The 15354-nt window shown below is 29.4% G+C and overlaps 1 protein-coding gene across 2 annotated transcripts in view; it reads left to right on the top strand.

Annotated features, from left to right (window-relative positions):
* Positions 1–11682, top strand: part of LOC118440061 (uncharacterized) — a 118783-nt gene extending 107101 nt beyond the window's left edge. For both annotated transcript variants that reach the window (XM_085661238.1, XM_035862565.2), the window contains 2 exons: positions 1–92; positions 9357–11682. The exon at positions 1–92 is cut by the window's left edge and continues 24 nt beyond it. In XM_085661238.1, coding sequence (XP_085517364.1) covers positions 1–92; positions 9357–9566 — 302 coding nt within the window. In that variant the 3' untranslated portion in view covers positions 9567–11682. The remainder of the gene's footprint in view (positions 93–9356) is intronic.
* Positions 11683–15354: the final 3672 nt, after the last annotated feature.

Genomic DNA, 15354 nt, shown 5'->3' with positions numbered 1-15354 from the left:
CGAATCAGGCAGAACACCAACAGCCCGCCCCCAAGAAACCGCGGCTGGTTTTCACAGACCTTCAGCGCCGTACTCTACAGGCTATTTTTAAAGTAAGTATTGTCATTTCCTTTTACTCCCCTTGTCGTGTCCTTCTTTTTGATCGATACTTCTCTACCGTCGAACAACCTACTCGATTTTGATCCTGACAGAATCCTTGTAACACGAGATCCTAAGTTTATCGATTGCCTACACGATTTTATCTATTACTTTGAATTGATTGTTTAATTTCTTTTATTTTCTCTTTTGTTTCCTTTTTTTTTCTTTTATCTCTTTTTTTTTCTTTTCTTTTTTTTTTTCTTTCGGAATGGAAGGAATTTTTCTCAAAACGATTATAAAAGTCCTCGATCGTTTATCTTGGAAGATTGATCATTTCTGTTTTTTTATTCCTTTTGCTTTTTTTTTTCTTTTTTTTTTTTTAACGATTAAAAATGACTCGACACGTAATCTTTACGATATTTATTTTCATTTCCTCTTCTTCTTCTTTTCTGTTCTTTTTTTTTTCTCTTTTTTTCTATGTTTTACGATTAGAACAGTTCCTTACGATGCATCGAATCGTTCATATAATATTTTCATTTTATGATTTAATTACGATAAGATATAATAGTAATGGAATTTCATTGAAAAAAAAGGAGGAAAAAAGGAAACAAAAAAAGAAAAAGAAAAAGAAAAAGTAAGGGAAAAAGGGAAAAAAAAAAGACAAACAGAGATAGATATTAGTCTACGATGTTACATAATGTCATTGATGAAATATGATAAGAACTTAGGAAAGACAAATATAGATAAATATAGATTAGTACACCCTATCTATGTATAACGTCGAACAGTGAGCGTACGAATAAATAATTAAATAAATAAATCGATCGATCATCGAGTTAAAAGTATCGAGAATGATTAAACGAAGGATTGATCTTACAAGTAAAAAAAAAAAAAAAAATAAAAATAAAAAGAAAGAAGGAAAACAAAATTTATTTCATTGAAATTATTATTATAATTATATCGTTCCGTTGATACATATATATATATATATACATATTTTCCTGAAACATAAAATGTCAGGTTTCTATGATTTTTACCGTGCACATGGAAAATAAGTTTGTCCTCGAGTGTAAAAGATAGGTGAATTCAGTCGAGCATCAGGTATAACGCGCTACTGGATATCGATCTGTCTTGAATAATTTCGTGGCCGGTTCTTTACTTACACGCTCTGCATTTCCACCACCACCTAGCCCTCCTCTACTATCACCCTTCCTCCAGCACCACCGATTCCCTCCCTCCGTAAGTCCTCGATGCTTGCAACGAGGACCGTGTCTTTTTAAGAATGGACATCTATATACCTATATATCTTTACATATATGTACATACGTATTTTTACAAACATACATACATATATGTATGTGTATATATATATATATTCGTACTTATACTCTCACGTATATACATCTTTACAAATATACCTAAATACAAAACTTTTTGTTTTTCTTTTTTTTGTTTTTTTCTTCTTTTTTTTTTTTTCTTTTTTGGTTCTTTTATTAATCGATTATTTCTCGTGATTATGTTTATATCAAGAAGGATGTTAATTGATCGAACAAATTTCTACATTGAAATTATTTACGCTAATAATTAGAATGTTTTAGTTCTATTAATAAAATCGATCGAATGAAAAATGATTTAATGAATCATGAGGATACATCGATCGTAATTATTACACGACATAACGTATCCTATTTTCTTTCTCTCAATTACATATTGCTCTTTAATTATCGGAAAATAAGATGATGAATCTTTTTATGTTTTTTTTATTATCGGAGAAATGTGATATCGTCGAACCCGATTGGATATTTTCTTTTTTCTTTCTCTTTTTTTTCTCTTTTTTTTCTCTTTTTTTCTGTTTTTTTTCTGTTTTTTTTTTCTTTTTTTTTTTTTTTTTATAACTTTCAACGTCGAATATATTTTTATTTATAACTTTTATTTTTGATCAGTTATTTTAAAAAATTTTTGATTTCGCAGAATGTATAAGAGAATAAAATTTACATCGTTCAAAGGTAATATAGAACGTAAGATAATTTCTCAATAAAAATTACATCGTTATATTAAATATTGGAATCATCGAATTCATAGAAATGAATATAATTTTACAATGATCGTAATTAAAAGTATAATATTAGAAGTGTGATAATCAACAAAAGAAAAAAATTATCTTCTTCTTTTCTTTTTTCTTCTTTTCTTTTCTCTGTAATTGTTTAAAAAATTAAATAAATTAAAAATAATAACGGATATATCGTTCAAATTATTGTTAGAATTTTTCGATAAAATTATATCGACATATTAAAGGTAGAATGAACATAATCCTTCTAAAAAAGTAATAAATTTCACATTTCTTATTTGACGATTATTGAAATCATAGTTATTAGAATTAACAATGTTAATTAAAAATTATTGTCGTTTATTTATTATTGTAAAAAAAAAATAAATAAATGAATGAGAAATAATATCTTATATACTAATTACACGAAAACAATGTTCATTTTGTTAATACATTAATACTCTTAAATATTTATTATAATTTTAGATAATTACAAAAAATATATATATATATATCTCGTTATTCTGCTTATTTATCTTTAAAAAAAAGAAAAAAGAAAAAAAAAAAAAGAAGAAAAAATCTACGAAGATCCAATTAAGTTATTAGAAAAATCATTCCCAATGGTATTTGATTTAAATTTGGCGGGCATTTAGATTACAACATTGAATCGATTCGATAGAAGAATCCTTTGTAGCACGCGAAGAAACGGAAAGGGTCCTGTTTAAAGGTACCTTTGGGTCTTTGGAACTGTGCCAAATAGTTCACGTATTGGCCTTAGCCCAGTTAACGCGTTCGCATTTGCTCCGTTTCACATTCCATTTGATTTCTCCCTCGATTATTTGGCGCACACACACACATACACACACACACAGACACAGACACATATGTATAGATACACATACATAGATACACATACAGAGAGAGAAAGGTGTGCATATCACACATATAATCTCTACAAATTCTACTCTATATTTCTTCTTCGTAGTCTTGTGTCAAGATTGATAACACGTTCAAATTTGTATGCTTTATGTTCATATATTTTATCGATCATGATATATATGAACTCTAATTTTATTTAACAAAAAAAAAAGACGCAACAAATAGACATGTGTAGGTATATCAGATTAATTTGTATATATCAGATTAATTTCATTCAAAAACCTCGTTTCTCATTTCGGATTCATTAATAAATATGTATCAGCCTTAAGCAAATAATAACGATAATAATAATAATAATAATAATAATAATAATAATAATAATAATAATAATAATAATAATAATAATAATAATAATAATAATAATAATCGTAATAGACCTTAATCTCTCTCTCTCTCCCGCTCTCTCTCTCTCTCTCTCTCTCTCTTTCACGCTCGAGAAAAAAAGAACGAAAAGAAATTTTATTTTCTTAAATCATTTTTGATAAATCATCAATATAATTAGAAATAATAGAAAAGAAGAAAAAAGAAAAGTTTTCAAAAAGATTATACATCTTTCGAAATTTATTCGGAGTTACAATCGAATAAATAAATAATTATCGCTCGATATTAAATATTTTTTATCTCATAATTAATTCGTCTGATATAATGTAAAATGAATGATATACTTAATTGAATCGTTAAGAAATACGTACGATACAATCTTATCGATAAACGATAATACTATACCATTCATAATCTGAACGCCTTAGATTACGTCAAACTCATAATACGGTGTTTGACATAAATTTAACAACGAAGATTAAATCACGAATATTTCGAGAAACATACAAAGGGAGAAAGAGAGAGAGAGAGAGAAAAAGAGAGAGAGAGAGAGAGAGAGAATAAGTGAGTGAGTACATTTCTCTGTAATTCATTTCCGAACGACCTTTACATCGTTCTCGAGTTAGGATTCCTTTTGTTGGACGCAGGAAAATTCAGTTCTTTTGTCAACTTCGACGTCCTCCTGGTAAACGATATAATATATATATATATATATACAAGCGTACGAATAAAATATACACACACACACACACATATATATACATTTATATTTATATATATATATATTATATATTATATATGTATGTGTACTTGTGTGTGTATAGATAGTGTGTATAGTCTATACGCGTAGATGTATAGAAGCTGGGAGGACAGTGGCTGTCATGGAATAATCACGATGTTCTCCCCGATAGTGTCCCGTATTTCCAACAATTGATGCGCCGTTCTATACTACGACAGAGTGAGAGGAGAGAGAGAGATAGATAGAGAGAGAGAGAGAGAGAGAGAGAGAGAGAGACAGAGAGACAGAGAGAAAGGGGTGGTTAGGGTAGGTAGAGAGAGAAAGAGAAAGAGAGAGAGAGAGAGAGACAGAGAGAAAGGGGTGGTTAGGGTAGGTACAGAGAAAGAGAGAGAGAGACAGAGAGAGGTAACGAGCGAGTTGGCACGGTGTCGAGTCAGAGACATCTTCGTTTCGTTGTGTATCGCTAACTCACGCTCCACCAACGAACCAGCCAGACAGGATATCAATATTCCCCTTACTTTACTTTAAACGAAGTTCAACGAACGAGAAATTACGAAATGTAATTAGAGAGCAAGAGTAAATTTGAATATGGATAAGTGTGCCGCCCCTACTCCCTTCCTCTTCCTCCTCCTCCTCCCCCTCCTCCTCCTCCCCCTCCTCCTCCCACCCTCCTCCCAGCGAATGGTAACAAAGTTTTATTTTCATCGATCGAAAGAAACTGGTCTATTTTTTTCTTCTTTCTTATTATTATTATTATTATTACGGATTTATGATATATATATATATATATGTGTGTGTGTGTGTGTGTTTACATTCAATTTTGTGTTCTGCAAGTGAACAGAGATATTTCTTTTTTATTTTCATCTTCTTCAAGAATTATTCGTTCGTAATATATAAGTTCAATTTTAACGTGAATGATCATCCATTTTATGGAAAAGGAATGAAAATATTCTACGTATATATATTTAGGATGATTTGTAGAAAGAGAAAGAGAGAGAGAGAGAGAGAGAGAGTTAATAAAGTACATGAAATTATGAGTAGGTATACGTACGTGAAAGTTATAATAATGGAACTGACATGATTAAAACTATAAATATTGTATATTTCATTATATATATATATATTATATATATATATATAATATATATATATATGTAGTGACAAAGTTAATCTAGTTATAATCATCTGCCAACTAAGCTAAAATTATTTTTGTTATAATTATTATGATTTTTTTGCTAATTAATTATACGATTATATATCATAGGTATGAATGACTGTAACTATTTCTAGTCGTCAAGGCTGTAATCACATTATAGTCATTTCTAATTAATTAAAAACATTTAATTATAGTCGTCAAGAGTTTTATATAGGAATGATATAAGAGAAAATATTTTATTTACTGACTGTAAATAAAAAAGATTATTATAATCTATATGTTATATATATTATAATATATAGATTATATATATATATATAAAAGATGTAACTAAATTATAATTGAAAATATTCTATTACAATACATAGTCATCTCTCTCTCTTTCTCATAGGATATTATGATTAATTAAATTTAATGATTTAATTGAATTCAAGTGTTACATTAAATGATCATTCACAGAAAAAAAGAAAATCTTCTAGATCACCAATCTTATCGATTATTCCTTACAATTATCTTTTATTTAATCAATAGAATAATCATAGAGATCTAATATCTATTTAATAGATAAATAAATACGCGTAGATACTTACGTTCAAATTCTTTACAAGTCGAAACTTATGTAACTCGTTAAAAAAAAAAAAAAAAAAAAAAAAAAACAGAAAAACAGAAAAAAGAAAGAAAAGAAAAATAAAAAAAAAGAAAACAAAACTCGAGGAGAAAAAGGAAAAAGAGTAACTTCGATTTATGTGCGTGTCATACGTATCAAATTTACGTATCAATAATTCGTATTCGAATATTGTTCCTTAGATTCAATCAAATCGTTTAAAGGCGATCCCAGTGTGGTAACTAAAGCATTTAAATCGTAGATCCCGTCAAAGCAATGAATCTTTTTATTTTAATAACTAAGCCACATCGATTTGCTATAATAATCGATATGTTTGTATATATATATATATATATATATATATATATATATGTATATATGTATACGTATACATATGTACATATATATATGTATATGTTTATGTATGTGTAGTATACCTACACTTCGGCGTAACAACCGCGTTCATTTTATTGATCGTCAGACTCTGGAACACACGTTGAATAAGAAACGTCGCGTTAAAAAGGAAACGTGCTTTAGTATCTTGTCTCTCCGTCCACGTCGCGTTTGAAAGTGTTAGTATAAATGCACGAGTGCAATGCCAGTATTAGGTATCGTCACTAATACAAAACCGCAAACTCAATGAAAAATTTCGACGTCGCTCGTAATACGTTTTACTTAAAACGAAATTTACCGAAACGGGATTTCACGTTACTCCTCAAAGGATTTTTCTTTATTGCGTAGCAATTTATACGGGTCGTTTCGAAAATTGAAAAAAAAAGAAAAGAAGAAGAAAAAAAAAGAGGAAAAAAAGGGGGAAAAATAAAAAAAAATAAACAATAAAAGAAATAATAAACGAAAAAGAACATATCCAAATGCTTGGATAATATTAATCAGAGAGAGGAATCAAAAAAATTGAAGCGTTTCGATAAATTAAAAAGTGCATAATAATATTATCAATTAATTATCATTTAATGTTAGACTTTAATGAATTCGTCGTTTAATCGGAGAAACGTTAGAGATAATTTTTTTTTTTGTTTTCTTGTTCATTTTCCTTTTTTTTTTTTTTTCTTTTTTTTTTTGCTTCCTCCTTCCCTCCGCCTTTTTTCACTTGTTGTTGTTGTTTTTTTTTTTTAACGATACAAAATTTAACAACCAAAGCGAACAAATTAATTTTCATAGTATTTTTAATTATCGTTATTAATTTTCTTTTTCTTTTTTTTTTTTTTTTTTTTTTTCGATTATCTACAAAATCAATAAATATTTGTCTCATTAATTGTTATTATCTATAATTGATACGACAATCAAATAAAATATCCGATTCTTTTATCATACGTACATATCGGATTATACGTAATGATGTTATTATTGATCGTATTTGTAATTCGATTACTTTTTCTTCCTTTTTTTTTCCTTTTTCCTTTCTTTTTTTTTTTTTTTTTTCTTTCCTTTCTTTTCGTCTCTTATACAAAAATTAAATAATGTAAAAGTTCCGATTACATATTACATTAATATTATTCATGCAATTATACCCCATTAAGTACAATTAATACCAGTAAAAAGATATGAAAAAAAAAAATAAAAATAAAAGAAAAAAAATAATGAAGCATAAATACCTTGACAATTAATTCTTGCGTCGATAAAATAAAATTATATCTAAACAAAACATGATATATATATATATATATATATATATATATATATATATATATATATATATATATTATTATGTGACTTCGATGTTATGTCACATCCCGTTATAGAGAATTCAATTATAGAAAAATAATATGAGAGAACTATCATATCCATGAGTCGACGAACTTAATCGATATTTTAAGAATTAATGATATATCAGAAATCTCGGTCATGAAATTAATTCACGAATTTAAATGTTTGAAATAGTTTCTATAAGAAAGATCTTCAATATCCGTCGTTCCCTATATTTCGCCCTTATCTCTCTCTCTCTCTCTCTCTCTCTCTCTCTCTCTCTCTCTCTCTCTCTCTCTCTCTTTCTCATCTTCTCATGATTACATGTAAATATATTTTAGGCTCATATTGATCATTGTGTCCTATTGACGTACTTAAGACAAACAATGATTTTCATTATTTTCGAAACGATCTTACATATAGAAAAAAAATGAAAAAATTAAAAGAAAAATAGAAGAAGGAAAAAAAAAAAAAAGAAGAAAAAGAAATGGAAAAAAGAGGCGATTGGATATAGGCCATGAAGTAAATCTTATTGAATTCAACTTTCAAATCTCATGAATTCATAAAATAAATAAAATTTCGATTCTATGAATAGACAATGTGAAATTGTTAAAATTATCAGAAGAATGAACGTGGCTGGTGAATTGCGACTTATTCGATCTATTCCAACAGAATGAAAATAAATTAAGATATCAAATTAAATATTTATTTAAGATCTCTTTCACGTGTATTATTCAAAGATTAACGTTTATGAAATTGTAATAATAATAAAGTCGATCATTTTGAATATATTTTCTCAACGATTTTTTTTTACGACGATAATATTATTATTTTTAATTTTTATAATTAATTAATTTATTTGCCATTTGTAGATCAACGAATTTTTCTTATCAATGATTTCTTATGAATCGATGAAAAAAAAAAAAAAGAGAATAAAAGATATACATTATATATATATGTATATATAAATATTTTGGTTTTTTGATAATTTCAGACGGTAATAAAAAAATTAAAAAATAATTTTCTATTGCTTATTACATTAGCTATATAATATCATATTATGTTAATTAAATGTCCGATAGGAAATTATGATTTTTTCTTTTCAATGATACCTTATCAAAGCATTTAATATAAAATATAATATAATTCATTCATTGTTTCATTAATTTGGTTGGATGTTCATTGAAGTTAGATGAAAACATTCTGAATAAAATGAAAAAAAAAAGAAAAATAATAATAATAATAATAATAATAAATAGTCTACTTCACGTAATACAGTTTATTCATAATGACGGATAAAACGTTTGTATTGATTTCTTCCCCAAGAAATGCATTAAAGAATAGATCATCTTGACGCCCAACGACATAAATAAATAAATAAAAATAATAATAGTAATAAAAAGATTTCGATCTTTTTCAGGAAACATTTGTTAAAAGTTTTGGGAATGATTTAAAAATATTCCAACTATTCGATCAATTGTCACAATATTTCAGACGACAAATTTGGTATAATCGAAGAACAAAATTTCTTTCGCATTAAACATTACACACAAGTACATAACAATAGATAGAAATAATAAAAAGTCATTAATTCTTCGTTCGATTTGGTCCAAGAGAAACCAAAAAGAAAAATTCCTAGATTATAAATAATTATATATATATATATATTATATATATAAATATATATATATATATATATCTAGATATATTTATATATCTATATCTATATTTATTTGTATATATACGAAAAGATGATTTTTCTTCTTAGGAGACCAAGAGGCCGTCGAAGGAGATGCAGGTGACAATCGCGCGACAGTTGGGCCTTGAACCGACGACGGTCGGTAATTTCTTCATGAACGCTCGACGGCGCTCCATGGACAAGTGGAAGGACGAGGATCCGAAGACCGTGGCGGTCGAGGAGGGACAGCTATCGCCAACAATAGGTATCGGGCAGCGACAGCCAAGCGACGTTTTGTGACACACGTCCGACCACGAGGAGTACCACGACGAGTCACCAGAGGAGGATCTACCCTTCTCGTAAGGGTCTCCTTCTCCAACTTCCATCTCTTCCCACCAGAAGGACAAGCAGCCCTTTTCTCGAGCTATTCCCAAAGAACGATCCATTCGCTCTTTCTTTCTTTCTTTCTTTCTTTCTTTCTTTCTTTCTTTCTTTCTTTCATTCTCATTTTTTTTTCTTCTTCTTCTTTTTATTTTTCCTATCCTTCCTCTTTTCTAATACGAATGAGAAGCCTCGATAAATCGATCGTAAAAAAAAAAAAGAGAGAAATCAATTATGCCGAATTAAGCATAGAATTATTATTCTAATGTCGTGCAATAAACTATGTCGATTTATTTCGACAAGAGAGAGAGAGAGAGAAAGAGAGAGAGAGATATCTCGTTCTTTCTTTCTTTCCTTCTTTCTTTCCTTCTTTCTTTCATTCTTTCTTTCTTCCTTTTTTTTTTCCTTTATCGAAATTTATATATTTTTTTATATGCATTTAAATGTGCGTTTTTTTTTATTTCCATATATATTTCAAACGGGTTGTAATGCGTATGCATCGATAAAATTACGATTTTCTCACGATTCGATCGAGATAATCAATGATCGTTCTGATATTTACTTATGCAATATTTTGGATGAAAGAAAAAGAAAAAAGAAACAGAAAAAAGGGAAGAAAAAAAAGCGAGCAAAAAAGAAAGAAAAGAAGAAAAGGGAAAGAAAGAAAGAAAGAAAGGAAGAAAGAAAGAAAGAAAGAAAAAGGAAGAAAATAAGAGAGGAAAGAAAGAAAGTAATGTCTATCTTCTTCTAAGTATTTACGTTCTTTTCCTATTTGAAACTTTTTCTCTCATCTATGTCAAAGAGAACGGCCGAGCTGGCAAAGTATAGGAGAAGGTCGTGCGTCATACACAACATATAAGCCTTCTTCTATCAATGCTGAGGCAGCCATTATCTTATGTACGTGATGCTAGCAAACAGTACTGGCAGTAACATGAGTAACAGCAATGCTAGCTTACGAAAGATATAGTTATGTTTGAAATTTTTTAATGACAAATCTATACGTACGCATTTCTTTCTCTCTCTTTCTCTTTCTTTCTCTTTCTCTCTCTCTCTCTCTCTTTTTCTCTCTCTTTTATTTCTGGTTTTTTTCTTTTTTTTTCTTTCTTTTTTCTTTTTTTTTTTTTCGTCAACATATCCAACTTGTCGTTCTAACCTTTTATCCTTTATTATTTCTCTTTATTCTCTATTTGTCAGTTTTCCTTTTATTGTAATACCTACGATTTTGGAGAGATATTTCGACGAAAATGTCGGATATAAACGAGAACGGTCGATTCAAGAGAAAAAGAAAGAAAGAAAGAAAAGTCGAAAGAGGGAGACAAAAAATAGGATAAAATTTTCAAAACAAATGCTCGAGTAAGGGTTTATCATTCAACGTCATCGTTTGTCTATCGATAGAAAACAAGAAAGAAGGCAAGAAAGAAAGAAAGAAAGAAAGAAAGAAAAAAGATAGAGAAAGATGAAGGACTCTCGTCTCTGTGAATTATTCAGTTCGGAAAGATCCCATCCTAGAGTCTTATTTTATTTATTTATTTATTTTCTTTTTCCTTTACTAAACAAACAAACAAACAAACAAAAAAATGATAATAATAATAGTAAGAAAAAAGACGAACGAAACGAGGCAAGAAAAAGGAGAGTGATAGAATGAATGAGTGAGAGAGAGAGAGAGAGAGAGAGAGAGGGAGAGGGAGAGAGACGGAGAAAAAAAGAAAGAAAGAAACTAAAAAAGATCGTAAAGAAAGTTGGAAAAAAATGATAGTGAAAGAGCAACAACAAAAAAAAAAAAAAGAGCAAAAGAGATTGGCTCGATTATCTTTCTTTTCTTTTTCTTGTCTTGTTTCTTCTTCCTCTTTTCTCCTCTTTTCTTTTTTTTTTTTTTTTTTTTCTTTCCATTTCGTTTTTCTTATTTCTCCCATTCAAAAGACTAGAAGAGGATTCAATCGTTCGAAGAAGTTTAAATATATTTCTCTCTTACTTGAGTTTTCCAATATCACGTGCCATACTTGTTTGCCATATTAGATTACGTAAGTTCCTTCTTTTAACGGTTCTAGTCTATATATATATATATGTATATATATATATATATATATATATATATATATATATATATATATATATATACAAATACTTTTCATTCCTAGATGACAAAACACACGTCAGAGAGAAAGTCTGCGAGATCCTTTTCGATGGAAGTTACCATCTTCCTTTTTTTTCTAGTCAAAATTCAAGGATATCGCAGTCTTAATGCGTACGTGTATTCCTACGATTATTTTTGTTTCTTTTTTTATTTGATTTATGGTTTTTTTTTTCTTTTTTTTTTTTTTTTTTTTTTTTTTTATTTTATTCGAACGAGAGTAAAAAGGGAGAGAGAGAGAGAGAAAGAGAGAAAGAGAGAGAGAGAGATAAAGATAGATAGATAGATAAATAGAGAGACTTCCCGACGAGTCAAAGCGTCTTCTTGACTTTTAAATATAGAAACTAGTCGCCTTTCGCGTGAAAGAAAGCGAACATTTTTACGATAATATCGATTTGCTATTTTAATAATAAAATAATAATAAATAAATAAATAAATAAATAAATAAATAAATAAATAATAATATTAATAATAATAATAATAATAATAATAATAATAATAATAATAATAATAATAGTAATATTAATAAATAATAATTATAATAATAATAATAATAATAATAATAATAATAATAATAATAATAATAATAATAATAATAATAGTAATAATAATAATAATGAAATATAAATAATAATAACAGTAACATTAAGGAATAATAATCAAGCGCTCGAAGTGAGGCGAAGGAAAAGGGTATTCTACAATATAAACTTTGACTCGATCGTCGAATCTCTCTCTATTAGTATTGTGATCACTAGTGGGAAGTTTCATATTTGTAAAAAGAAAAAGGAAGAAGAGAAAAGATAAGAATGAAAGGAAAAATTTCAATAAAAAGGGATTTTATCAGAGACGTAGAGTTTTGTTCGGGTCAAACGATGAATAAGAAGAAGAAAAAAAAAAAATGAAAAAAGAAAAGAAAAGAAAAGAAAAGAATAGAAGAACGAAGAAAATGGACAATGACAAAAGTCCTAAAAGAAAAATGGTGGGAAGAAATTTTGGTGATGTGACGAATGCATTTATGCAGACGCCATATCGCCGTGACTCGTCGTATCCTCGTTGGTCAGATCAAACGTAAACCAATTTCAAAGTGGCATCGTGTGATGCACGTGCCAAGTGATATATATATCTATGTATGTATGTATGTATGTAAGTATGTAAGTATGTAAGTATGTATGTATGTATGTATGTATGTACGTATCTACGTATGTGTATGTATGTATGGTATGTATGATATGTATGTTTGGTATGTATGTACTATGTGTGTGTATAAAACACGTATATATCGGAATGAACGTGAACAATTGAGAAAGAACAACGAGAGAATGTTTGTACGAGAGTGTGTATGTCTGTGTTAGAGAGAAAGAGAGAGATAGAGAGATAGAAAGAGAGAGCGAGAGAATGAGAGAGAGAGAGAGAGAGAGAGAGAGAGAGAGGGAGAGGAGAAAGCGTACTCGTATTCGTATCGAGAGAAATTTTTAAAGAAAAAGGCTCGCGCGTACAGAGCGTGTATTATGCGAGCAATATCAAGAACGTGTAAATAAAGAAAGATAAATATACGTTCTTGTGTACTCGTTGACCTGATATGAGCGTAAGAAAGAAAAGGATAGTGCGAATATACGTATATATGTATGTATTGTGTGATAGGTGAGAGAGAGAGAGAGAGAGAGAGAGAGAGAGAGAGAGAGAGAAAAGTTTAAGAAACCGCACTCGATATCGTACTACAATCGTGCTGTGCTATTGTACATACTTTAAGAAGAGAATAGACGAAAGAAATAGAAGGGAGGAGAACTTTTGTTACCTTAAAGGCATTCGTTGTAAACGACTGAGCGCGCCTGACGAACGACTTTCGCGAAATCTCGAATCGATTGATAATCGACTCGTCGTTTAATAGATCGACGTAGATCGATTTAGATATTAGAATTTTGTATTTTTAATCCGAACGTCGCTCGTCAGCTATAATAAGCGAGAAAGGAATAAAGAGAAAGAGATTTAGAATACGTAGGATAGAGAATGTGTATGCATGTCTGAGAGAGAGAGAGAGAGAGAGAGAGAGAGAGAGAGAGAGAGAGAGAGAGAGAGAGAGAGAGAGAGAGAGAGAGAGAGAGAGAGAGAGAGAGAGAGAGAGGAATACAGAATTTCATTCATGCGACGATTTTCGAACGTCCGTTTTGGGAATTGAGTCTTTTTTTCTTTTTCTTTTTTTTTTTTTTTTAATTTTTTCTTTTTTGTTTCCAAAAAACAAAGTTTTCAATATCTACGTAAAAAAATTTCTGATCTAAATCGAATAAATTTTGTGATATAATGAGATACGATTGAATGATAATGAATGAAAAGGAAAGGGAGAAAGAGAAAAAAGAACGCGTTGAAAAAAGAAAAAATAAAAAAGGGACAGAGAAAATGAAAGTGAGAAAAAAAGGAAAAATAATAATCTCGAAAACGTAGCTCATTTGAAACATAATTATATATACTTTCGTCAATTGCATCGATATTTCTTTCCACCATTGTCATTAGATAGCAATAAATTAAAGCCGTCTAACGTTTGCAACGAGTTACGTTGTTCGCATTGCGAATAAATATAATTGATTTAATAAAAAAAAATTTCAATTAATTTAGATTGTCGACATTCGTGGAGGGGGTGGGTCGGGGCGGGAAGAGCGGAAAAAAAGTCGTACAATAGTAAATTACAATCGAAAGAGAGAAAATGAAATTAGAGAACGAAAGATCGTGTGATTTCGAGTATGAGTTCGAGAGAGAACGAGAGAGAGAACGAGAGAGAGAACGAGAGAAAGAGAGAACGAGAGAGAGAGAGAGAGAGAGCGTAAAAAGAAGAAGAAGAAGAAGAAGAAGAAGAAGAGGTCGAAAAATCGGCCATCTTCTTTTTAAAGATCATATATAGTACAAACTAAACATATATTATTATTCTAATAACGGTTTAATTAAATATAAGTGGGGCGTCGCTGTTTCGATAGAATATTGAAAGTGATAAGCGAGAGTGAGAAATGAAACATAAAACAAGAGAGAGAAAGAGAGAGAGAGAGAGAGAGAGAGAAAAAAGAAAGAGATAAAAAAAAGAGAGAGAGAGAGAGTGTATGCGAGAGAGAGAGAGAGAGAGAGAGAGAGAGAGAGAGAATGCGGACCGCTGCCGGTCTAATGTGACTTGCATATGATAATATATCTTGTTAAAAGCGCTAAGAGCGATAACTGATCGATGAATATGGTGATCACGAGGTGTCCTTGTTGCTTCTCTCAAAGTCAGAATTTTTGTTAAAATAATTATTAAAGGGGACGAATTAAACGAATAAGAGGAAAAAAAATAGAGCGTGTTAACCAAAGAGAGAGAGAGAGAGAGAGAGAGAGAGAATTCATCGTAAGAAGAATGAAAAAAAAAAGTATAGAGAGGATATAAAGATAGATAGTTAGATAAATAAATAGAGAAAAGAGAGAACACCTATCGAAGCCTCGTTTCACCTTCATCGAATTTACCCGATATCTGTTTTCGTCGTTTCATTCGAACGGACGAACACGCACGTGAGTAAGTAAATACGTACGTACGTATTGTATGTACGTACGTTTGAAGAA

This window comes from Vespa mandarinia, chromosome 14 (assembly GCF_050613455.1).
Source record: "Vespa mandarinia isolate Hongniang chromosome 14, ASM5061345v1, whole genome shotgun sequence".
Lineage (NCBI taxonomy): Eukaryota > Metazoa > Arthropoda > Insecta > Hymenoptera > Vespidae > Vespa > Vespa mandarinia.
Note: the sequence above shows the minus strand (reverse complement) of the source record. Positions and strands in the feature narration are given on the sequence as shown.